This window comes from Myotis myotis, unplaced genomic scaffold (assembly GCF_014108235.1).
Source record: "Myotis myotis isolate mMyoMyo1 unplaced genomic scaffold, mMyoMyo1.p scaffold_m19_p_6, whole genome shotgun sequence".
In the NCBI taxonomy this organism is placed as follows: Eukaryota; Metazoa; Chordata; class Mammalia; order Chiroptera; family Vespertilionidae; genus Myotis; species Myotis myotis.
In genome coordinates, this window is record NW_023416368.1 from 5,054,369 (window position 1) to 5,080,166 (window position 25,798).

Below are 25,798 nucleotides of genomic sequence, written 5' to 3' on the forward strand. Positions count from 1 at the left end.
TAGAAAAGTACAAAAATAAAATTTAAAAAAGAAAGAAAAGGACTGTCATTAGGTCCGAGGGATTTTGTCATTTCTTTGGAAAATCCCCGTCGAGTATCATTATAATTTACAAATCATCTTCACCATCAGCATCTCATTTGGTAACACCCTCAGACAGCAGAAAGGGCAGATATTATCCCCACTTTATAGATGAAAAAACGTAAGGCTCAATAATGAAAGGATTTGCCCCCAGTCACACAGCTAGCGAGTGATGGAGATGCAAAGCGAGGGCCTCTCCTAGGCTAACGATCACCCCGAGAGGCCATGCCATGTCCACCGGGACAGGCTGTGCAGGAGGGACCTCTCCAGACCCCTTTCCGAGGGCCGGATGGAGCTTCTTCCCTCTGCGCCGGGCCAGCCCCAGAGCAAGGGAACTGCCAGAGAAAACGATTCCACCAGCAGCCAAGGCAGATGCTGCGCCATATTGTAACTAATGGGTCAGTTATGAGGGATTCATTCGGTGAGGAGAAAATACACATCTGAATTTACCTATTAATTGCATTTAATATTCTCAAGCATTTCCTAAATGAGGAAACAGGCTGAGGGTTAAGTGACCCGGGGGGGGGGGGGGGGCGGATTTTATTACGTTTCCCCACACAAAATCTGAGTTGATTTCATCATTCCCTCATTTCAACAATAGCAATGTAGCCGGGTGGGGACAGACTCAGTACCTGGCCTCTAGGAACTGGCAACCGATCTTCCTGGAAGGGCTGTGATCTCCAATTTGGCTAGAAAATGAGCTCTTCTTCACAGGCTTTATGCTGAGGCCATTATGACACCATTGGGAGTCCCAGTAGGGTTTGGAGAGAACCCTCAAGGTTCGAGCTTGAACTGCTGCCTTATTAGGGCCTTTCCCTCCCTAGAAAGCTCACTGAGCCGGATGTCCCTTCTGGGGGACGATCAAACCTCGCGGGCACAGCACCAGGCCCTCAGTGCTCCCGTCCCCGTGTCAACACACTCACAGGAATCAGATTCCACCAAAGGGCAAGCAAGCCCGAGTGCAAAAAGCAGTGTAATCCAGTTTACTTCCCACTGTCTGGCTTAGAGCAAATGAAGGTAGAAAAAGGGATCAGTACAGAATGAGGCCAACGCAGGGATTTGGATCAGCCAGGGTTGCGACCTCTGCCTTCAACTGCGCCCTTGAACTGCAAATGTGTCAAACCATGGTCATGACTGAGAAGAGGCCCCAGCAGCCCTCCACACCTGCGGGCTCCCTAGCAGCTACCGCCAATGCTGAACTCAATACAGGCAAAAGCAACACTCAAGGTAAGGGCCCTACGTTAGGGACAGCATGAGGCTCAGATCCAAAACCAGGGTGGGAGCTGGGAAGGTTTCAGACTGACCCCCAGCGACAACGCACTGACTCGAGAATGCAGGGGCACAGCTGTGCTGGTCACACTTCCCTCCGAGGTCAGGGCTCAGAGACTGCGGCACCCTACGTGGCCACAGTAACCACCAGCACTGCTTTCTTAGATTACAAATACCGATTAAGGGTCAGTGAGTTGCTCTGATGGGGCTGAGACACAGAGCTAGTTTCTGGCCACAAGTGAGCGAGGCAGGGTGGCAAGTGGGAAATGCTGTCGATCAGTGGTTCTCAACCTTCTGGCCCTTTAAATACAGTTCCTCATGTTGTGACCCAATCATAACATTATTTTCGTTGCTACTTCATAACTGTAATGTTGCTACTGTTATGAATCGTAATGTAAATATCTGATATGCATGATGGTCTTAGGCGACCCCTGTGAAAGGGTCGTCTGATCGCCAAAGGGGTCGCGACCCACAGGTTGAGAACCGCTGCTGTAGCTCCTACCTCCCCCCACCCCCCAGCCCTGTCCCCATCTGCGTCTAACGAGCTGTGCTGAATTGGGCAAATGATTCTCCCTGTCTGGGCTCAGATCCCTTACCTATGAAACAATGGGCTTAGCATATACCACTATGGTTGGTCCCTTTGGCATCAAGTAGTCAGTTTTATGCATTCCATGAAATTAGCTAAACAGGCTCCTTTGCTGGAAATGTAAAGTACTGGTATTGCCTAACGCTCATGAAAACTTCATGTTCAAAATGAAAGTAAAGAATGGAAAGAAAAAAATGAAAGCAGAAGAGTCATTTCAACTTGAAACTCCCTTTGGTTGTGAGACTAGCAAAGCAATGAGTTCCGAGTTTGGGAGGAATAGAAAAGTACAAACTGCAAAACAGGAAATCCATTCTTGGCTGGCTGTCAAAAAGCCTCGAGCTGGTGAAAACTTAGATCCACTTTAATGTCTAAAACGAATAAAGCCCCCCCCATAGTGCATTACTGAGATGCTTGCTATCGAGAATTACTGCCCCGGTGCCAGGCTTTTCAAATCACTCTGAGTTTCTCCAGTCCTGGGTCTGAGGGTGTGATGGGACAATGAACCGCTGGTTCCAGGTCGTCCCTGTGGCTGGTGCCGACCTGCTACCTGCTCACCATCATACCCACGGTTTACGCACACTGGTTCTACGCAGACTGATCTTCCTCTTCAAACAGCATAACAGCTCTTGCACTTGCACAGACCACAGATTCTACACCTTTGATTCCTCCAGTGCCTTGGCTAGGGCAGGCCCTCAAATGCTTACTGAACAATGAAGAAAGTACTTACCAGTCTCTTCAGGCGCCTCAAACTACATGGCCACTGTGACCCATCCAACCTGAGTTCGAACTGCAAGGCCTTTGTTAAAGGCCTTATTTAGAGACACAGAAGCTTATAAAAATGAGCTTAACAAACACAAACACCAGATTTCCATAGAAAGCAGGAAAATAATTTATTCCAAAAGATGGCAGAAGTAAGAAATTCATCCTGAAAATAGACTTTGGTGTAGTTCTGTCGGGACAGATCTGCCCTTGAACATGCTCTCCTACGGCTGCTGCACTGGAGTCTCACTGTCTCGTGACAGCGTTTGAACACGTCACTGGTCCCGTGTCATGAGCAGGCAGGAGCCATCTTCAGGTCCACAGTCCCAGGAGAGTGCCGTGGTTCCAGAGCACCTTCTGTCTCAGGGGAGCGCATGAGCATTTGATGGCATGGGCACCGCTCAGATTAAGGAGGCACATAATTCATCAAAGTGTAAAAGGCTAACAGGAAAACACTGCACTGGAGAATAAGTCAACTGTGCTGTGGGTGTTTAAGGCAGGATGGCCGGGGCAGGCGAGCCAAGGAAGGCGGCCCAGTGTGGAGGTGACTGCACATCTAGAGGAATTCTCGCCATGACCTGCAAAACAAAGCCGGGCTAGTCACTGGTCCCCACCCCCCTCCCCACTCGCAGGAGGGCACAGGCTGACATCAACAAAGTCAATCAGGCCAGTCACTTAAAACACCCAGGTGCTCAATGAACACTCGAGGGAGAAGTGGGCTCAGTCAACCTGCAAACTTGGGTAGGCGCTGCAGGGCTGCGACAAGAGGTCACGTTACCAAGGACACTGCCACACTGAGGATCACAAGTAGGTTTGACCGTGTCACAGAAAGAGGAAGAGCCAAGTGCCTCAGACCGATCGTACTGGAACCTAATGAGTTCCCTTTGGTTTCAAGAGTCTGTTTCCTGTCCCCTCTCACAGCAAGGAAGCGAGGCTGCCGCAAGCTGTTCTGTGAGGCTCCTAGGGAGCACATTCCTCGTCCCCGGAGCTTGAAGTTGCTCCTAGCGAGCTCCCTGTTCTCGCCAGCACGAGTGTAGGTGACAAATGGGAGTCTTTTTTGCTAGAAGCTTCAAGCTGCAACCCCACCTTTGCAGAGCCGGTAAACATCCAGACCAGGCATCTTCACACATCCAACTGCTAACGTGGTCGCGGAAACGCCTTTATGTAAAGCATGTTTTATAACACTATATAAATAAAGCCACATATGCTACTTCTGAAGTGAAAAACCAAGTAAGAGAAAATGTCCTTCAGAGGCAATTTCCACACACGGCTGAGCTGGCGGTGAGAGAACGAGCTGGTTACGACCACAGTTTGCCAGAACGTTGAGGGTAAGCGCAAGTGGGAGGGGCTAGTTACATTTGGATGAGGCATGGCTGTGGCATGCAGGTCTGACAAGACTGAAGGTCAAACTGCGCACAGAGAACTGATGGGCCCATGAGGCTTTCCAAGTCAGTGGGCGGAGCCAGGAGGATCCACAGTGCAGAGTGGCTAAGGCTCCCAAGGCCGGGGCTCCAGGCGCCCAGAAGCGGACAAGAGACTGGTGCAAGCTGGGGCAGCACAACGGCCCTGGAGGGTGGCAAGCACCAGGCTGTCGGGACACCCTATGGCAGGTACATTCACCCCAAGATGGATCAGAGGACCAGTTTACCATGTAGCAGGAAAGAACCACAGCAGGTGCAGAGGGGCAGTTCCGGAGCCAGTGGCTCTTGTAGCCCTTCCTCCCCAACTGCCCCCACCCCCACCCCCATCTAAGGAGCGTCTCTCTCCTCCCCCAGCCAGCAGCACGGCTCCTCTGCACAGACCTGAGCTCCAGGCCCAGGAGGAATTTACTTGAGGATACTGAAGGGTGGGTACAGATGTCCTGTCTGGTCATTTTCTAGGAAGAACATACTTGTTAGACTCCCCAACGTTGAGGCCTTTTTGGACAAATAAATAATCACGAAATGAAAAAGTAGGTCTTCAATTTTGAAAAACCACAAAGAAACCGGGAGTAATTTTCACTCGAGCTCAATGATAGCCAATTTAAGATAAATGTGAGTGAGCATTATGTTAAATGGAATACACTTAGGGTTTGCTTTTCGAGTGAATTAAGGAAGCCCATATTCTAATCATCTCTCTGATTAGACTGGGATGGGGGAGGGGAACCCCACAAAGAGCCCACACCGTCGTTTTAGAAAATAAGGAGATCACTAAGGCTACTTTCAGATAAAACTGAGAATGAAGACAACATCAAATCACCAAGGCAGACTAGGAAATCTGTTCAGGGAAGGATGAGTGGAAAAAAAAAAAAAAAAAAAATATATATATATATATATATACACACACACACACACACACACACACACACATATATATATAGTTAATCCTCCCTCATATGAGGATATTTTCCCATTGTGTTTCAGAGAGTGGAAGGGAAAGGGAGAGATAGAGAGAAACATCTATGTGAGAGAGACACATCCATTGGTCGCCTCCTGCATGCACCCCGACCAGGGCCAGAGAATTGAGCCTGCTATTGAGGTATGGCACTTGACCGGAATTGAACTCGCAACCCTTCATTCCAAGGACCGATGCTCTATCCACTGAGACACACCGGCTAGGGCTCAATATATTTTTATTCAAAGATAGATATCACAGATTCACAAAATAATTCCTTGTCTATTGTTATGTGTAACGTATGTGTCCAGCCTGCAAGGCCTTGCACTTCTTTCCTGGCCACTTGGTTTCAAAGTAATGTCTTCCCCCTAAATGTGTTTAGCTCCCCAGTTTTTGCCATTCACTCGGTGCCTTGCCTTGACTTGTTAAATACACACCCTTAGCTTGCTTGACTGCCTCTTATTGTTCACTCCCCAAGAAGCACCAGGAAGAACCGCAGGAGAATGGGGGAGCAGAGTAAGACAGGAGAATGAAAAATGGTGTTTACTAACCTGCTTTCTAAATTAATGCATGTAGTAGGTAGCAAGAGGCAGGAAAAGGTAAGTAAAGCTAAGTAGGTCAAGATCATGAAAACAGTGGGGCTGGAACCACAGGTCACGGAGGAAAGCAGAGCAAAGGCTGCCAAGGTGGTCTGAGGGCAGACCGGGAGGCCTCGACCGCCAGGGCAGAAAGCTGGGCATACCAGCAGACTAGTCCTTCTTCTCTTTTGTGGCTCAGGGACCTTTGGTGACCCTGACAAAGCTGAGCTTACAACATGTTACAGTGCATTTCAAGGGGCCTGTACCCGCTGAACCCAGGGGCCTCAGGTTAAAAAGACCTGCCACAGCCCACGGAGAATGACGGAGGGCTCTGGGCAGGCCGTGAGCTGTTTCAGGAAGTGCTCCCCCAGGAAGACACACAGGGCGCGGTGTGTGGATACACTGATGTAGGAACAGGGAGACCGGATGAGGAGCCACTGCAGTAACTCGGAGCTGAGTGACTGGATCAGAAATCAGGGTGTCGGAAGGAACAGACACAGAGACGTCACAGGATCAACTGGATTCGAGGAAGAGGAGAAAGAAGTGATCAGCAGGTTCTGACGCTAAGTGACAGAGAAAACTGTGACATCAGGAAGTGAAGTGGAGACCTGGCTGAGTCTGAAGTGGCAGCAGAATATGCAGAGATCAGATCAAAGACACGCTTTGCACCCACAGCGGCTCGCACTGTCTCGCGGGTCACAGGCCTGGCAGTTTCACAGGGTCCCCTGCAATGCCCGCTCAGCGCCATGCACCTCGTGAACACTCCAATCTTTTTGGAATGCATAGAAAAACAGCTCCCCCGGGGCAGAGGCCTAATTACCAATGCCCTTTCTTCCCCTCCGTCCAGACTGTGGACTAAAACAGAACTGCTGCCCTTTAGGACCATGGCAAACCATGTAAGCTCATCTAACACAGGACAATGACGTGGCAAACCAACTAACTCCAGGACACAGCTGAAGCCAAATCCACCCCAAGGAGACTACAGACTAGCAGGACACCCCACGGCTGCAGGAAAACGGGGCACGGACAGAAACAGCAGCCTTGCTGCGACAGTTCCATAGTGAGGAGGGCAGGGCTGGCGGGGCGACGATGGAGAGAGCACTGTTCTGACCAGTTCTGGGCAAGGCTTCCAGCCAATGAATACAACTCGCTAGCACTCAGCCTATCGATACAGGAAGAAAATCGCGACAGGGAAAGTGATTAAAGTAGCAAAAGGTGAACGAGGTGTCAACTGTATTGTTCAGATCAAGTCGACTTCACCTGTATAAAATTTCTCTAAAGCTTTCACAACTGCTTCTCATTTTCCTCTTGCTGAATATCATGTCTAGCTTACACCTGCTAATTTCCAAACCTGGGTTCTTAAGTCATGCACAGGATCAAACACTTTTCCTCACCAGACGAAGAAGGCCTGCAGCTGGATTCTGCACCTCCTCATCATCCCACTTCATCATCGAAGTTCAAAGTTCAAAATTAGCTCAATCTTTTGAGTTTACCACCAAGAAAAGTGAAGTCCTGTCTTACGAGTTCTGCCTGCTCCAATGCTACACACACATTAGATCTCTTGATGTGGTTGGTCTCCCAAAGGCCTAGAGTCCTGGTACTGCCATAATCACCACCTCAAACGGGGAATAAACATGACAGGGTGTTCATAACTAGGGTTCGCCTGGCTGTGCCCTTCTACTTCTTGGCACTTTGCTTTTAAAGGAACAACCTTTTAATATAAGGGTTTCAAGCAGCAGCCCCAGTTGGTGCTGTGGACCAGAGTGCAAACATTAGGAATTCATCAATTAGGTTAACACACACACGAGACCAAGAAGAACGGCCAATGAAACCTTCAGATCCACACACCAGTGTATTCAGGGCCTGAGGGCCCAATTCTAAGGGAAGGAGGTGAGGCTTGGAGAGGTCATGAAAGGCAGAGCTGGAAGTGCTCAGCTTTGAAGCCCCATCGGCATCTTTACCTAACATCCATAGTTAAAAAGGAGACCTTGCGGGGGGGCGAGGGGGGGGGAAGGCAGGTAGGAAGATGTTATGAATCCGATCTTTCAAAAAAATCTATGTAAGAGGGAAATCAAAACGCCTTTGGGCAAAGAGGAAAAAACTGACTATTTACCTATCAGATCGGCACAAATCCAGCTGAGGAACAGGCTACACCAGCCGTGGGCAAACTGCGGCCCGCGGGCCGAATCCGGCCCGTTTGAAATGAATAAAACTACTGAAAAAAAAAGACTGTACCCTTTTATGTAATGATGTTTACTTTGAATTTATATTAGTAGACACAAACACTCCATCCATGCTTTTGTTCCGGCCCTCCGGTCCAGTTTTAAGAACCCATTGTGGCCCTCGAGTCAAAAAGTTTGCCCACCCCTGGGCTATACTGTTGGTGGGAATGCAAAAACAGCACAATCACTAGAGAAGGGAATGTGTAATATCTAAAAAAAGTATTTTTACCTTTAACCCAGAGATTTCATTTTCAGGGAATCTAACGCAAAGATAACTAGCAAAAATATACAATGTCGCCCTGGCCAGTGTGGCTCAGGTGACTGTCCCATACACTGCAAGGTTGTGGGTTCAATTCCCAGTCAGGGCATAGGTTGCAGTTTCGATCCTCGGTTAGGTGTGTATAGGAGGCAACCTATTGATGTTTCTCTCTCATATCAACGTGTTTTCTTTTTTTTCTCTCTCCCTCCCTTCTTCCCCCCTCTCAAAAAAAAAAAAAAAAATCAATGAACATGTCCTTGAATGATTAAAAAATATATATAATGTCATATGCACAGGATATTATTGTGGCTTTATTAACAATAGCAGCCGAAACCGGTTTGGCTCAGTGGATAGAGCGTCGGCCTGCGGACTGAAAGGTCCCAGGTTCGATTCCGGTCAAGGGCATGTACCTTGGTTGCGGGCACATCCCCAGTGGGAGATGTGCAGGAGGCAGCTGATCGATGTTTCTCTCTCATCGATGTTTCTAACTTTCTTTCTCTCTCTCTTCCTCTCTGTGAAAAATCAATAAAATATATTTTAAAAAAAAACAACAACAATAGCAAAGACTAGAAAAACCCAGAAGGACATCAACGGCTATGAAAAGACTTGAGGGAGACCTCTATACACTGATAGGAGCAAGCTCTAGACTTCTGTGTTCGGGGAAAGCGAGCTACAGAATAGTGCGGATGCATTTTCCGTGATAGCTGTGTGTGGGAGGGGAGGGTGGAGATCTCACACACACACACACACACACACACACACACACGCACACGTATGTTTTTGCTTATCCTAAGCAAAATGAAACACTTAAAGGATAGACTTCTCTGAATATATCTTGCTTACAATTTTGACTTTGGAAATATGTTTTACATATTCAAAATAGCAGCAAATAAAAAAAATTACCATGAATTGAACACAAAATAAAACTTAATCTAACTACATATCAACTTGATAACCCCCAGGAACAATAATTATTTCAAGGATTTCAGAAAACAGCATTCTGTTCTTTATTCATTCTAAGGACAAATAAAGCAGAAAAGATATCCTAAACTGCACTCAATAAAGTTATAGTTGGTAGTTATAATGTTATTTTGAAACTATTTTATATGTACTATAGGATAACGAAAGTAAATAATAAGTTACTGTCTTTAGGAACTAAGATTTTCAGTATATGTGAATGATACTCAAGTATAAAAAACCTAAGAAGTAAAAAAACCTTAATGTCAAATTTGAATTAGAAATGCTAACATGAACTCATGATCCTTTTTCTTCTTAAAAGTACACACCTCTGGCTCTATCCATTGTAAAGACTTAGAAGCAACAACACCCCAGCAGAAACAGGCGCACCTGGCAATCAGATCCTGACTTGCAAATACCATTCCCACTGAAAGGAACCGGGGCCAGCCGGGCTGGAGGACTGATGAGTGAGCCAGGATCCCTTCGGTGGGAAATTCAGAAAGAAACTGGAGGAGCAGTTGGTTCGAAGCCTGGGCCAGGACACACACAAGAGAGGGGTCTGGGACATCTTGATGTTGCCAGAAAGTAAGGAAACGAACGAAGACTAGGATCAAAAGGACATATAAGCCCATCTAGACAGGCTCCCACAGGCCAAAGAAAGAACAATCTATCATAATCTATAATAATAAAAGCATAATATGCTAAGTAGACCAGATAGCCGAACAACCTTTGGGATGAAGCCAGGGCTGCAAGGGCCGAGGCAAGCCGCCGCGGCTGCAAGGGCCAAGCCCCTTGCACGAATTTTGTGCATTGGGCCTCTAGTTGAACATAAAAAGGATAATAAATGTAATTGATTACATTTAAAAAGGGGGAAACAAGGAACCGCTCTGGGTATCCTCAAAGGAACTTGAGCACCAACAACTTGTTGTCTGAAAATTTTTAAAAACTTAAATATGTATCCTGCTTTTCCTGTATGACCTATATTTCTAGGTTACTCAATAATCCTCATTGATGAGGGGAAGTTCTTCTTTTTGAAAGAGTTCATCGAATCAAATGTAGAACTAGAAACTCACCATTTTGCAATTTCTATGGAAACACTCAATTCAAACTAAGCTCAGTAATGGATAAAATCGCTGGGTGGAAGGCCGACAGAGAACTTCACAACTGGAGAACCAGGCTGCCGTTACCTGAACCCATTGATCACCTCAGCATCACTAAGGCCAGGGAGCCAGACACCATGTGTCTCCTGACAGGCACAGTACCACCAACGAGGTGCCCTTGCCCCAAAGCTGCACCAGAACCCAGTCAAACATTTAGCACTAACTCCACTTTATCAAAATGATGGAGACAGAGGAACAAGCTACATGACAGGCTTTCCGCCTCTCAGCTGGTGTTTAATCTTTCCGCTCTGCCACTCCTGCCCTCTAATACTCAGAACCAAATAAAAGCTGCAATTTGAAGACCAATTTTCAAAAAACACCTGTCTCTCTCTATCCAGAGCATTCAGAAAGGCTAATTTCAAAGGCACTTCTTGAAGCTGCTGGGTCTTGTAACACCAACTACCAGTGGTCACGTTCCTGAACTGTGCCTGAAAGACAGCATGCAAAATCAATCCTGTACATCAAACTGGATCTTAAATGGCAGGGTAACAGGAGAATTTAAGAGAATCTTACGGATAAATCCTTTGGTAAAGCAAATGACCTAAGTCCCAAATTTGCTTCTGCTCTTCATGAGATCATGTTTGCTTTCAGTGCCTGCCCTTGCCAAGTGTTAAAGTGGCCACAGAACTCTGAGAAAAAGTCAAGGCAAACTCTAGCTGAGTGACTGACAACACTGATGAGAAAGGTCAAGGGTATAGTCACCTCGATGGCTGGGCAGCGGGTCTTCTTCCTCAAGGCCAGTGATGCTTGAGATACCAGATGGTTTCATTTTTCAACTGTGGTCCAAAGAGAGGGTTGAGTTGGGCCAGAATTGCGATCAGCCAACTGAAAGAATAACGGGGGAGGAAAGACAACACAAGTGGTGAAGTCATGCGGGAACAGGACCATTTTCAATCAGGACGGGGGAAAGGAGCTTTACTAAAACTTGAGTCTACTCTGTTTAGACCAACCTTCAATACAAGTTCCTCACACACGGTGCTGAAGGGAGCCCAGCGAACAGCTTACAACAAGCTGTTCACAGGACACACCTGGCCTTGGCTTCGACACGTATTACAAAGTGAAGCTTCCTCACAGGACAGCTCTGTCTTTTCTCAGTTTCTTCATCTAAGTACCTAAGACTTCCTGAATTCATGTATCTTTACCTCAGAGTGGGTTTTTTTATTCTTTATTGTTGAAAGTATTACAGTCCTCCTTGTCCCCGCACTGACCCCCTCCAGCCCACCCCCGCTACCCCCTCAGAGTGTTTCTACCTAATCTCAAGCTCAGGAAAAGCTGGTGTTCCTTTACCCATTCTACAGATGCTGACACACAGCCCAGATGCCACCCCACTTGTACTGGCACAGCCAGGTTAAACTTCGGCCCACCGTCTCCCAATTAGACCCCAACCCTGAGTGCCCCTTCTCTAACCACCATCGCCACTACAATGAGCCGGGAGAGGGGAACCAAATGGCTGGCGTTAACAACTGCTCATTCAGACTGTAGAGACAGGAGTGGCTCTGGATTACGGACGGCTTATGCAGGAAGTCCCATGGTGTTACACAGAACCCCAGGGTTAGAGGTGAACAGCAGCACAGTCAAACTGTCTAACATTTTCTCATACTGTTCACAGTGGTTTTATACTGGTAGAATACGTCACAAACCCAATGACGCCTGAGAACGACGGAGCTAGAACCAAGGCAAAGAAATGTTAAGACCTTGAATTCCCCTATAAGACGGGAACTAGCCAAACCCCACCAGGCCATTGTCTGGTTGGATCTCTATTTTCTCATTTACTGTCATTTTTAGAATTCTTCCAATCAAAGGATCCAAAGGCCGGTGCTGCTCACTATGACCAGCCTGCACAGAAGCCTGCGCCCACAGAAACAGCGCACCTCCCCTCCCCACCCCACCCCACAAAAGGCAGTTTTGTGACAGGTAACCTGACACCTGAGAAGGCGGGGCCAAAGTAGATACCTCCAGCTGACTCACTTTATAAACAAAAAGCTAATTCAGATGAGATCCTCTGATCTGTCCCGAGAACTAGAGTATTAAACACAAACAAAATACCAAGGCGTGTCGTTGGGGTGTAACATCTCTCTGCCACTGTAATAAAAGAGGGAGGACAGCGCAGGCAGGCACACGGGAACACTCTGTGACTGCAGCGCACACTCACTCACGGTGCAGAGCCCAGTCATGGAAAATTCCACACTGACCCAGGACTTCCCCCAGCCCAGCAGGCAGAGAAGCTGACGGTAGCAGCAGCCGCCCGTCCTTTCATCAGGGACTGAGGTAACTGGCTAACGCTTGGACACGTGAAAAAAGTACGTTAGAACCTAAACGAGACTGTCCCCTTTCTTCACCAAAAACGTACAGCACCGAACGAAAGCCCAGCTCCCGGTCCTGCCTCCTGGCTGCACGCTGTATGACCCAGCGAGCTTGTACAATTACTGACGCTCCGCTTCCCCTGGAGCCGTCCCTTTAATCCTCCCATAACACAGTTAAGGAAACTGAGGCAGGCAGAGGCTGAATGATTTGCCTGCGCTCACACTACTCATTAGGTGGCAGCAGCTCCTGAACCAGAAAGCCAGTCGGACTAACGCTCCCACTACAAAAGCTACCGGGTGAAGTACTGACATTTCGAAGGCATCCCTTTAGCAAAATCTAAACTGTTCTGGGGAATAAGGAAATAAGCCATCTGCTGATTATTGATTAAATCCAGGCCAAGCCTTTGGTACCCGAGGTAAGGAAGAGATATCTAGAAGCGAGAACAAAGGCTACTTTGCTTGCTCAGGTCAGTACTGAGAAACTTTTTCGAATTTAATTTTCCATACTATTTTTCATGTTTTGATTCAAGCAAAACATCTCACTTAAAAACCCCAACAAACCACAGTTCAAGAAAGTTCCTTGGGAAATGGCCCAGGCCTTTCCTCTGAAATTTCATGGGGGAATTGTCCCCCTCTGACCAGCTGAGCTCTGTGCCTGCCCTTCCGACTCCAACCCGACTTGAAATTTCCACAAACACAGTGGAGAACTGGGAGGGGAAAATCCAGTCTGAATTGATGGAAGTGGGTGGAGGAAGAGGTCATATTCCAATGATCCTATTACTTCATGTGTCCAGGAAGAGAGAACGAAATGTACCCTTTAAATCTGCCAAACTGTTCCCCAAGTCCCCATAACCTAAGCCCAGCCTCATAACCACCCATCTGAGATAGTCAAATGCCTGGGGCAGCTCTGGTGCCGTGACATCAGCCTGCAGAGCTGGCATGGGCCAGGAGTCAAGTCCATGCTCCTTATTCGAGACAGGACGCTAAGCCCTACAGAGCATAATCCCCCCAGTGAACCCGTGAAAGGCCCGGCTGGGACCCAGGACTCTCTGTCCCACTGTGCCAGCTGACACCAAAGTCCCCGTCTATCCCACTATCGTTACCAATGCCACGCTCCAGGTCAGCTCTGGGGATGCAAAGAGGAATGGGAAGAGGGACCAAGCCCTGCAGGGCCCGTGAACTTGTGAGAGAGAAACCAGGACAGCAGTGGCCCGTGCTCTGGGAGGGTTCATTCTACACACACTCCCGGCCACTTGTCCTGAGCTCAGCTGGATGACCAGGGTTCTCCAGCCAGACTGCATGTCCTCCCCCACAGAAGAGGCTACACCCAGCTCCCCAATCTGCTTTGTTCTTTTGTTTCACACTCAGATATGAGAACAGGGAGCAGGGTGGCACGGTTACTTCCCGGTGACGCACAGATCAAGCGGATAAATGCCTAGCTTCCCTGTTGGCAAGAACTTCTCTTCTGATCCACTGTCCCTCCAGCGAGGGCAATGACACGAGTGACCTCTATCAGTGGCTTCCTTAAGAGACAGCAGAGACACAGAAGACTGTGCACTATGTCCACCGAGATAATCTCTCTGAAACAAACCCCTTCAAAGGCACATATTATTGGATGCTATTAGAAAATATGAATTCAGTATTGGGCAGGGTTGGGTTTTAAATCCAGCTATCTGTCTATATATATGAAAGGCTAATATGCTAAGTGTCCGACTATCTGACCGGTCGCTATGATGCGCACTGACCACCAGAGGAGCTGCAGTGACTTGTCAGCGGCAGTTCTCGGAGACGCACCCCGAAACCAGAGAGGAGGGAGCCCAATTCCTCACGGGGCCTTGCGATTCCACATTCGGCCATGGGTTATGTTGTTGCTGGTTTACTGCACTATTGCATTTGCGTTCCACATGCTGTACAACAGCAACTTTGCAGAGTGCCCTCTCGCACTCGGGGACCCCTCGGGGATGTCTGAGAGCCGGTTTCGGCCTGATTCCCACAGGCCAAGCAGGCCGAGGGACCCCCACCTGCCAGAGGGACCCCCTGCTCACTCTGCAGACGCCGGGGGAGGGACCGTGGGAGGTTGGCTCCAGGGTGTGTCCAGCCCTTCTTGCCCAGCCCTGCCCCACCGGCCCCTTCTAATTAATTTCCTTTCAATGTGCACAAATCTGTGCACTGGGTCACTAGTAATAAATATTAGCTATCTCCAGGCAAGTGGCCTTACAACCCCAAGCCTCAGTTTCCCCTTTTGTAAAGTGAAGATAATAAACCCTGCCTCAAGATGTTAAGAAATAAAGAGAGAATATATGCAAGTGCTCTGTGGAGTAGTTGACAAACAGAGGTTTAATAAATACTGGTGACTCCTCTTTCTCGTGAGACAGCTACAATGCACTGAGGCACGGAATGAGATACAACCTGTGTGCTGCACAAAGGAGTCCCTCAGGCAGCACTGAGTCATCCTCGTCTCCGCCTCTCCTCCACCCCTCCCCGCTGTGGCAGGCAGAATTCTTGGATGTCCCCCAAGACACCCAACCCCTGGCATGCTCACCGTCTAAACCCAAGACAGTGAATACGATGATGGTCACTCCTGTGATCAGTGTCTAACAGACAGCTGGCCTGAGGGAAGGGAAGTCATCCTGGGTGGACGTGACCTACTTGGGTGAGTTCCTAAAAGGGACAGCGCTCTCCCTGACGAAAGGCATGTGGAGCGTGTGTATCACTTATGAGTGATTAGCTCGGAACAGACCCTTTCGTATGCACTCACAGAAACAACTGAATTCCTTTTTTCTCCTTAAAGAGAGCGTGGTGATAAGCTCTCGGTAGAGGGAGCTGAAGGGACACTGCAGGCGGGGACAGGGAGTCTGGGAGGACATTGGCGAAGCACGAGCAGGCTCAGGCCCAGAACATGGTTGCTCTTTGGTCTCGTAGCCTCAGCCTGGAAATAACCTTCCTGCAGGCCTCTGACCTCACAACCAGAGTCCCCGCATGGCCCGCAGGCTCCGGAGGCCTGCTGACCGGCACAGGCACTGGGCTACACACCCAGGCCCTGGCCACCTGCTCTCCTGCCTGTACTCAGAAGGTGGCACACTGCTTGCCCAGCAGCTCCAGACCAACTCCAGCCTGGCCAAACCAACAAACTCTCTGCTGTCGGGTGGACTGAGCCACACCTCCAACGAGGTCTGAATCCTTTTCAAGTTTGTCTTTCCTTGGGTCTCCCTCAGCCCGAGGATCATATAGAGTTTCCTTATATCTTACACTCTTTTGTCAGAGCTTGTAATAATTTTGTTACACTTCTCCTGCCTAACCTACTGTGTGGTTTTTATCTCCTTATTAGACTCAGACTGCGACAGGATGAGAAGGATTTTACACAATGGAGACTCTATTGCTGGCTTTGAAGTTGGAAGGGCTGCTCCACAAGGAATGTGGGTAGCCTCTAGGACAGCCATGGGCAAACTACGGCCTGCGGGCTGGACCCAACCCATTTGAAATGAATAAAACTAAAAAAAAAAAAAGACCGTACCCTTTTATGTAATGATGTTTACTTTGAATTTATATTAGTTCACACAAACACTCCATCCATGCTTTTGTTCCAGCCCTCCGGTCCAGTTTAAGAACCCATTGTGGCCCTCAAGTCAAAAAGTTTGCCCACCCCTGCTCTAGGAGCTGGGAATGACCCGCAACTAATAGCCAGCAGGTTGTAGGACCTCAGTCCTACAACCACAAGGAACTGAATTCTGCCACAGCCATAGGAGCTTAGGAGAGGACCCCAAGCTCCAGATGAGAAGGCACAAAATGATTTTTCATTAACCTTATGCCAACCCTATCTCTAATGACCCTTTCATACGGCAGGGACATGCCCTATTTTTGCCAGCTCTTGAAATAGCTTTCCTTTCTTTTCTACATACTTTCCATATCAGGCCTTCCAGTTCAAAGTCTGTAACAATACTCTTACTTTCCAAATTAGAAAGGAAAAAAATTATACAGGCAGAATAAGAAAAATAAATTTTTCATCTAGCAGATTTCCCTTCCACTATAAATAGTCAAGAGAGCCAAATATTTTCAATGTATCCATGAGAGAAATGTAAGTAATTCTCAGACCAAAAAGCTAAGCGAAGGCAAGTACCCAGAGAGGAAAGGAAAGTGACTGCAGATAGCTTTCTGTACCTTGAGACTATATACTAATAAGATGAACTTGAGACCTCACAGGACATGGGGAAGAGCAGATAAAGCCCAGGGCCCATGCAAGGTAAAGAATCTAATACAATTTTCACATACCTCCCCGCAAAAACCCAAGACCCAGAGCCCCCCCAAGAGAAATGCCAGGAAAATCACCTGTCTCAAATGTAAGTACCAAGAAGGAAGAATTGGTCACCACTGAGAATTGGTTATCATGATGGTTTACAACTCAAATTCATTCTGTGGTTTTTAAAAAGTAAACACATATCAAGAATTTTACTTCATTTAAGCCACACTGGTGATGGCCTTAGGCATCTAACAGAAGCCATGTAAATCCTTTCTGGGAAGAGCTCACCTTCATACCAGACCTCAAAGAAGTCATACATATAAAATTATAGGGAAAATTAACAGCTTGCAGTCAACCGTAACTAAACACATATGGAAACAAGGTACCATGAGTAGAAGGCAGCAAAGAGCAGACACAGACATGTAAGGGCTTTCGATACTGGAATGATCAGATACAGGTTATAAATAAACTCTGTCTTAAGAAATAAGATAAGCTTAAAATATGTGCAGGGAGAAAGAAGGAAGAGGGGGAGGGAGGGAAGGAGGAAGGAAAGGAAAAAGGGAGGGGGAAGCAAAACTATAAAAGCAAAAGAACTTCTACAGGAATAAAAACTATGCAACCTGAAAGTAAAAATGTCAATAGGCGAGGTTCTGGTTCTGGTAATAACAGAGTATCAAACTCATCCCATAGACAGCACATTAATAAACTCTACTAACAAAACATGAAAACCAAGTATTAGATAGTACTAGAGATTGGAAATCTCAGAAATAAATTAAAACAAGAAAAAGAAGAACCCAGTGGAAATTTTAGAACTAAAAAGTATAATACACAAACTGAAAAAAAAAATCATTGGGTGGGCCTACTAACAGATTGGAGATGAAAGAAGAAACAGTGGACAGGCCTTTTTGGAGAAACTGACAAGGGGATTCTGAAACGTATGTGGCTATTTTACAATAGCCAATAACCTTGAAGAGCACACAGGGAGGACTCAGACTTCCTGATTTCAATACAAAGCTACAATACCCAAGACAGTATGGTATTGTCATAAGCCTCGACAAAGAGATCCCTGAACAGAACAGAGAGTTTGGAAATAGACTCACAGGTATGTGGTCAAGTCATTTTGAACAAAGATGCCAAAGCAATTGAATGGAGAAAGGAAATGCTTCACTCAATGGTGCATTTGTACTGGGAAACAAAGCCACCCAACCGCGGGCCTCTTGACTGCCCGCCTATGGAAAGCCTCAGGTGCAGTTCTCGCCGAACAACAGGAACTGTAAGAACTAAGCTCAACAGATCTCTTATCTTCTTTCACCTCAATTTTTGCCAGAAAAAAAACTTTTCCCCAAACCTCCCAGGACCATGTACCATGATCTAAACTCCTTCCCAGACTGCGCTGCTCATCTCACCACCTGACCCAACATCCCGCCCTTCCCCTTCCCCCACCCGCTTCCACTGGGCTCTCTGTAGCTTGCCCCAAGAGCTGCCGCTCACTCACACACCTCCTCCTGTTCTCACTTAGGCTGCCTCCAGCTGCCCTGAAACCGGGCTCCCAGAAGCTCCCAATCAGAAAGGGCTGGCACCAGATGGCTCAGGCTTGGCGAAGGGAGTACGAACTTCTTTGCTCCTCTTCCCCACCCCCCGCCAATGCTGCCTCCAGAGAGTTCTCTCCCACTCCCATGGAATACTGACTTCCGCTTTGGGGAGCATGTCTGCTGAGTTTACTGCCCTCTGATTCCTTCATACATTCTGGCCACTCCCCCTACTTCAACAGGGAAGGCTCAGGGTGCCGTTTTCTGGCCCTCCTCACCTGTGCACTAAATGCTGGCACTCCTGAGCTCTGGCCCTGGACTCTCTTTAGGGCATGTTCCTCAACGGCAGCGGAACTGACACCTGGGGCTGACTGGTTCTTTGCTGGGAGGAGGGGGCTGTCCTGTCCACTGTCCGAAGTACAGCCGAATCCCTGGCCTCTGCCCCCGGATGCCAGCAGCAGCCGCAGCAGACAACCACTGCTTGAGGAAATCAGTCTCAGGCCCTCAAATATCTCTCCTTATACAGTGGGGCCTTGACTTACGAGTTTAATTCGTTCCGTGACGGAGTTCGTAACTCAAATTACTCGTATGTCAAATCAAAAGTGAACGAGTGAGACACGTGATGCTGGGCTGATGTTGTGGCGTTCACTGTGACGTTCGCTGCGCCAACTAGCGGTGGGGTATCTGAAGCTGGCTCGTAACCTGAATTTTAGCTCGCAACTCAAAGCAAAAAATCGGCCGAGAGGCGGCTCGTATCTGGAAAAACTCATTAGTCGGGACACTTGTAAGTCAAGGCCCCACTGTATCCAGTTTCCCATCTGACATCTCTCAGAAGTTTCACCAGCATGTCAATCTTAGCCTATCCCCAGTTGCATTTCTTTGTTCTTTTTTTAAATATATTTTTATTGATTTCAGAGAGGGAGAGGGAGAGAGAGATAGAAACATCAATGATGAGAATCACTGATCAGCTGCACGCCCCACCCTGAGGATGGAGCCCACAACCTGGGCATCGAACCATGGCCTCCTGGTTCACAGGTCGACACACAACCACTGAGCCACGATGGCCGGGCCCCAGCTGGATTTCTGTTTTGAAACCGACTTTCCTCTGAACTATGAACACAAACTGGTCACACTGGCGGAGATCCTGGCTTATTCAGAGTTCAGACACGTCACGCCCCACAGAATCTAACCTTCAACTAGAACAAACTGGGAAGAGGAAAATATTGCCACAAACAGAAGGCAATTAAAAAGTCCAGGAATGTATTTCAAAATATGACCTTGTCTAGAAAATCCAGTTTCTTTGGGTGTGTCTTCCTTCAAAAGAGGTACTTTCAAGAAATAACTGGTACCTACTAGCACCAAACAGTGAACTTTTGACTTTCTGATTTATTGCAGAATCCCACCCCTTTGTGGAAGCAGGTATGTAAAATATTTAGGGTTGAGTTACACCCATATGTTTTAGACAGATAACTTGCTAATAAGTAGGACATATAATCAGGTTTCCAGGAAAAGAAAAAAATAATTTTGGAAATAGGTGCACTACCTCTGTGCATACACCGATGACAGTATGAACCCAGTCAACAAGCTGTCACAAGCACGCTGGTGCCAAGGGAAAAATGGGCTAAAATCTAGACAGCAAGAGGTAGGAGCTTGCCTTTGACTACTCTGCAGTGGCTGTTTTCTCCATGAACTAATGCTCAGATTTCCCCCGGGGCTCGCCTGGTACCACCCCCCATGGGGAGAAGGTGGACAAGAGCTGGAAACATCTTTCAAGCAGTTAAGCTGCAGTTCTGCCACTCATGAGGCTCAATAACAGTCTCCCAAAAATATATGTTGAGGATTACCTTACATACCCTAAAATAGTATTCACTCAACAGTTTTTATAAATGAATATAATCTATTCAAATAGATGCTAAGTATTACACTTATAAATTTAAAAATTTTTCCCCCAAGCCTGGATTGCTAAGTGGTTGGAGCGTCGGCCTGTGCACCCAAGGGTCGTGGGTTCAATTCCTGGTCAAGGGCACTTACCTGAGTTGCAGGTTCGATTTCCAGCCCCAGTTGGGGTGAGTGCAGGAGGCAACCAATCGATGTGTCTGTCTGTCTGTCTGTCTCTCTCTCTCGCTCACATCGTGTTTTCTCTCTCCTCCTCGCCCTCCTCTTCCTCCTCACTCCCTCTACCCTCTCTAAAGAAAAGCAATAGAAAGAATATCCTCTGGTGAGGATTCACAAAAATAAATTTAAAAAATTTTAATTTTAAAAATTGTTCTTACCCTACTTGATTACAATTCTACCTCAACTTCTGTTCAGCAGATGAGCAAAAGTCATAATAAAGAATGGCTTTTGCGGGAGGGAAGGGGGGATTAACCAAAGAACATACATGCAGAGTCCATGGACACAAACAAAAAAGAATGGCTTTATTTAAGTGAGATGGTGAAATATTTAAGTGAAACGAGGCCTAAATACTTCACAATAGTGAAATACAAAGCACTACAATACAATTTCTGGTGAGTATAAACTGTACTTGGGTTGACAGAGGGAGAGAGTATCGGTACAGTTCTTATGTAAATATACTTATATTTAATTATGTAAGTAATGGCATAATTATAAAATTATGTAAATATAAATATTGAACATAGAAAATGTGTTATTTTTTCTTTTTAAAAGATTTTGTGGGGGTTTTTAAATTTTTAAAAAAGTATGCTATTTTTATTCTTCAGACATTATTTTATTCTTCAGGCATGAGGGATAAGCTTCAATGAAACAAAGCTGTAAAGTTTCACAACAACCATGCTGCACTTATTTCATTTCCCACCACATACATTATAAATGCCAAGAATAATGCTTATTATTTTAGGAAAAAATTACTTACAAGAGAAACATACTTACAAGAGATAGCAGCAAACTGAACAGGTCACCAACATGGTGATGATAACTCTAAAAAACAATAACAAACAAAAAATTAGATCACTTGCAAACTATGCAGACACTGCAGGATGGTTCAAGTCCCCTTCCCAAGTGATCACACAAGCAGGGACTGTGCACCCAGAAAAGGCACCCCAACCTGTCCCAACACCCACAGACTGCACTGCACCCTGGGGTGCATTTGGTAGAAGTTAAAGTAAATAATTAAACATTATTTGTATGTGAAGGGATATGCACTCATGTCACAGCTTAGATGTCTAATCCAAACCCACCTGAAACTGAATGCAAAGGCTGCAGTGACAACTCATTTTGACGTCCAAGTAACTACCCCGTTTGGCATTTCTACCACAAAATGACACTGTGCTGCTGAAAATGGGGCTCTCTAGTGTTGCCCTCTCCCCATCTCCATTCCTGTCTGAAAAAGTGAATGTCAGCACTCTGAAACTGGGTCCATGCCAACCTCTTCCCACCTCGCCTCCCAAAGGCTCCCCTCTGACCCCCTGCTCCCCCGAAGCAGCTCTGCCACTCCACCCACCACCCCACCCTCAGATCAGTCATCTTTGTGCTCATGCCTCCTCTGCACCCTCAGAGTCACCAAATGCTGTGGGTTAATCCTTCTAAAGCATCCTCCCCTATGTGGACGTCTTCCTTTCCGTTCCCACGCTTAGCATGAAAATTCATCAAGTTTGTCTAGCTACCTGGTGGCTCTGTCAGAGCTGTCTTCCTTCCCTTTCGTTCTCTCAGCAATCACCCGGATTACTCGTTCTAAAATATTCCTTTCATCACATCACCCTGTGGTGTCACACCTTTCAGTGCCCCCACCATCCCCAAGAGTCGTGTCCAAAGAAAGGTCCCCACACCTCACAGAGTAAGAAGGACTGTCTCCTAGAAGGCGGGAAGCAAATATCAGAACTCCTATTGCTATTTTTAACTCATCCTTTGGAAGTGCTGTGCGTAGTATTCTCTATGGTGATTATACTGGCACATCCACTCATTCACTCAACAGATTTTCACTGAGTGTCCGGTGTGTACAAGGCTCTGGGGAGACAGGAGGGAAGGAAACAGGAAAACCCCTGCCCTGGTGAAGTCTACATGATAGTGGGGGGGACAGACAACAAACAAGTGGAACAAGAAACAAGATAGATCTTCCATCCATCCATCCATCCATCCATCCATCCATCCATCCATCCGCCAGAAGGACAGTAGTGCAGATGGAGAACAAAGCAGGAAAGGAGGATAAGGGTGAACAGGGGAGTCTGAGATAAAAGTGTCTGAGATAAAAGTGCTGTGAGATGTGCACACACAGACACACACACACTCACTTATTCAGAGATGAAGCAAAAGTGAAAACATAATTACTGGATCTACGTGGTGGTACACAGCAGTCATACTACTCTTCCTACTTTTCCGTATGTCTGAAAATGTCCTGCATGTTCGAGAAAAATGAGCTTATAACTCTTGGCACATCAATTCCTGTGCTTCCTCCCCCAACCTACTGCTAAGGGAGCCACCGTGAAAAACCTGAAACTTTTAGAGATGTGTGGATTCCTAGAGAGAAACACGGGAATCATGAAAACAGGAATGGCCAGGAAAGAGGTTCAGGCACAGACCTGATTTCATCCTTTTATCAGTCACAGGAGAGAATGAGGAAGGGGCTTTAGGTTACACATAGATTCAGAAGTTTTCCCTTTTGCCCTTTTCTCTCCATGCCTCGCCAGGTCCTGAAAACCTCATCACCCAATTTTCGGTCTTCTGATGTGCAGGGGTCTCGCAGGAAAGAGGATAGAACCTCAAAGTCTCCCTTCCTCCCCTCACACGGGGCACCTTTATGAAGGTGCTTTACTATCTCCTTAATGAAGATGTCTTCATGCTTCAAATCAAAAAGGCTCTCCTGGCCCCTGGCTGGTTTGGCTCAGTGGATAGAGCATTGGCCTGTGGACTGAAGGGTCTCAGGTTTGATTCTGGTCAAGGACACATGCCTAGGTTGCCGGCTCAATCCCCAGTGGGGGGGCGTGCAGGAGGCAGCCCATCCATGATTCTCTCTCATCACTGATGTTTCTATGTCTCTTTCCCTCTCCCTTCCTCTCTAAAATTATATATATATAGGCTCTCCTGTTTTAAAAATTCACCATAGTCCTTGAAGCAATTCATCTCCTTCATGTATTTTAAAAAATTAACTTGCAGTCTTTACAGGAGGCAAAGGAAAACTAGTACTAATTCCGCACTAACATTTCCACTTTACAATGAGGAAATGGGAATGTGGAAAGTTAACTAAATTGCTCAAGGTCACGGGGATCATCCAGGTAGGGGCAGTGCTTCTCAAAATGTACTACAGTAACTCCTAGGAGGCCCTGTGTTTCAAGACCTGCTCAGTCCTGCCAAGAGCAGGAAATATAAGGATTGGGGTGGCGGCTGTGGCTTAGACCCGGATAACGTGTCACTAGCAGGTCAAACCTGAATCATGACACCAGGGCTAGAAACTTTGTAGCCAAGCACATTAGGAGGCATTTCATTACCCGGGATAACAGCATGGGCATCAAGTCCCGAGGCTGGGGGGGGGGGGGGGTGCGCGATGGGGGTCTTTAAGAAAGGAGTGGTCAATGCTACCAACACAATAAATGCTTTTCTGAGTATGAAGGCTGGAAAGGCAGACAGTCGTGTAATGCAGCGATTTTCAACCTTTTTCATCTCATGGCACATGTAAACTAATTACTAAAATTCTGTGGCACACCAATATATATATATATTTTTGCCAATCTGACAAAAATATAGGTGTAATTTTGATTTACAAAAAAAATAATAATAAATAATAATTACCTACCCCTTTTGTGCCAAAGTGATTTTTAAAAAAATCAGGTGCCTGTCTAAGGATTTTTGGTACCAAGAACGAACCAATCAGATGTAACCTTATCCAACCTGACCAATAAGATGCAACTCGATTATATGACCTATATTTATGGTCCATGACAGGGCAGTCTCCCCTGACAGCATGGTTGTGTTGGCTGCTGTCATGTTTTTATTTGACAATCCAAGGGAAAGAGGTCAGTGCCCCTGACTGAATAGCCGGTATTCATGTTCTAAAAATGCTTGTTGCACCACGGTTGACAATCGCTGGTGTAATGACAGAGTTGAAGGCAGAAACTCTAACTCCAGTGGGAGAAACCAGTCTCAGAACTTAACATTTGGTGACTATAAACTGCTTTCATAACCCCTGAATTCTGACTCTCTATTTCACCTATTACTGCTCCGGAAGATGGGAGGGAGGAAGGCAAGGGGGCCCTGATGCTACGAAATGATGGAAATTCATGTACCAGTTTCCCTTCTTGACTTACGTTTTACTTTTAAACTAGCTGGAAGTAACGGGTGTCACAACACACGTTTATTTAAGAGCAAGAAAGGGTCCCGGCCACAGAATATTAAGGAGGTAACAGCCTTTTCTTTCCTTCCCTGAAGGCCGTACAAGTATCCACTCGGGGGATAGTTACTGAATGCTGACTGCATGCAAAGCCCTGTGAAGCCACCGATTCACGTCAAAGAAAAAATGGTGTTTCTGACAAACGGTGACTTCAGTCTAAGTTTCACCCCACATGATCCTGCAGAGAAAAAATGACTAAGAGGCAAAAGAGGAACGAAAAGGAAAAAAAAAAAAAAAAAAAAGTGTGCCAAAGCTCCTTTGAAGATAAGCCTCTATTTCATACAATAACAGCTTACTTACAGAATAGGTTAAGCTCTATTTGACCTGGGGGGGGGGGGGGAGTGAGTGTATTTCTTAACCGATCACCCTAAGAACTTGCTACTCACACACAAGGTCGTGGGGAGCGCCCTCCCGACGGCATGACGCAGGGGTTTCTACACGATAGTCCTGCTCTGCGGTCCTCGTCTCCATGCGGATCGGGCCCCAACCACCCCCGGCGCCCGCGGGGGCGAGGCCTGGGCTGGGCGTCGCTGCACGAGCCTGCCCCGTGCGACTGCGACAGCGTGAGAAGCGCCCGGGCAACGTCTGCTTCATCCACCCGACCCCTTCCTCGAGGCCGGCCAGGCCTCGTTCGGGTGCAGAGCAGGAGGCCGAGCCCCAACTTCTTCTTGGGGCGGCATAAACCCATTTCCGACGACACCCCCTCCACCCCCGCCCGCCCGGGACGGTGACGGGAAAACACTCCCCGAGAACAGCTGCCCAAGAACGGCCCGCCCGAGGTGACCCTCCTCGCGCTCCGGCCGGGAGTCCCCGACGCTGCTGCGACCGGCTAATCGCGGCCAGCTCGGGGCCGGGGCCACCCCGGCGAGGTCTCCGCGGTGGGCCGCCCCTCCCCCTCCCGGCCGCCGCTCCGGGCCGCGCGCCCCCCCGCCCTCCGCCTGCGGGCCTGGCGCACTCACCCCCGGTTGGGACCCTTGGGGATGAACCAGGGCACCAGGAGGCCGACGATGCTCCAGAACACGCTCATCACGATCAGAGGCACCGTGAGGCCGCTGTACGCCATGCTGGCCGCCGACCCGCCAGCCCCGGGCCCTCCGCCGCACTCGGGTCCCACCCGGAAGTGTCAGCACCCGGCCGCGTGACCAGCG

The 25,798-nt window shown here is 47.5% G+C and overlaps 1 protein-coding gene and 1 long non-coding RNA gene across 3 annotated transcripts; one reads left to right on the plus strand and one right to left on the minus strand.

The window, feature by feature from the left end:
- Positions 1 to 2,798: 2,798 nt before the first annotated feature.
- Positions 2,799 to 25,798, minus strand: ATP6V0E1 (ATPase H+ transporting V0 subunit e1). Its single transcript, XM_036312896.1, has 4 exons — positions 25,610 to 25,798; positions 21,200 to 21,247; positions 10,944 to 11,066; positions 2,799 to 3,270 (listed from the first exon to the last, which is right to left on the minus strand). Exons 1-3 carry the CDS (start codon positions 25,711 to 25,713, stop codon positions 10,973 to 10,975), a joined length of 246 nt encoding a protein of 81 aa, XP_036168789.1. The 5' UTR covers positions 25,714 to 25,798; the 3' UTR covers positions 2,799 to 3,270; positions 10,944 to 10,972.
- On the plus strand, positions 11,066 to 16,072 carry LOC118658032. 2 transcript variants are annotated; one of them, XR_004968183.1, is made up of 3 exons: positions 11,066 to 12,541; positions 15,336 to 15,715; positions 15,873 to 16,072. It is a non-coding gene; the product is annotated as an uncharacterized LOC118658032 (long non-coding RNA). The 2 variants fall into 2 exon arrangements; XR_004968184.1 differs by lacking the exon at positions 11,066 to 12,541 and adding an exon at positions 14,622 to 15,197 and having other exon boundaries at positions 15,873 to 16,071.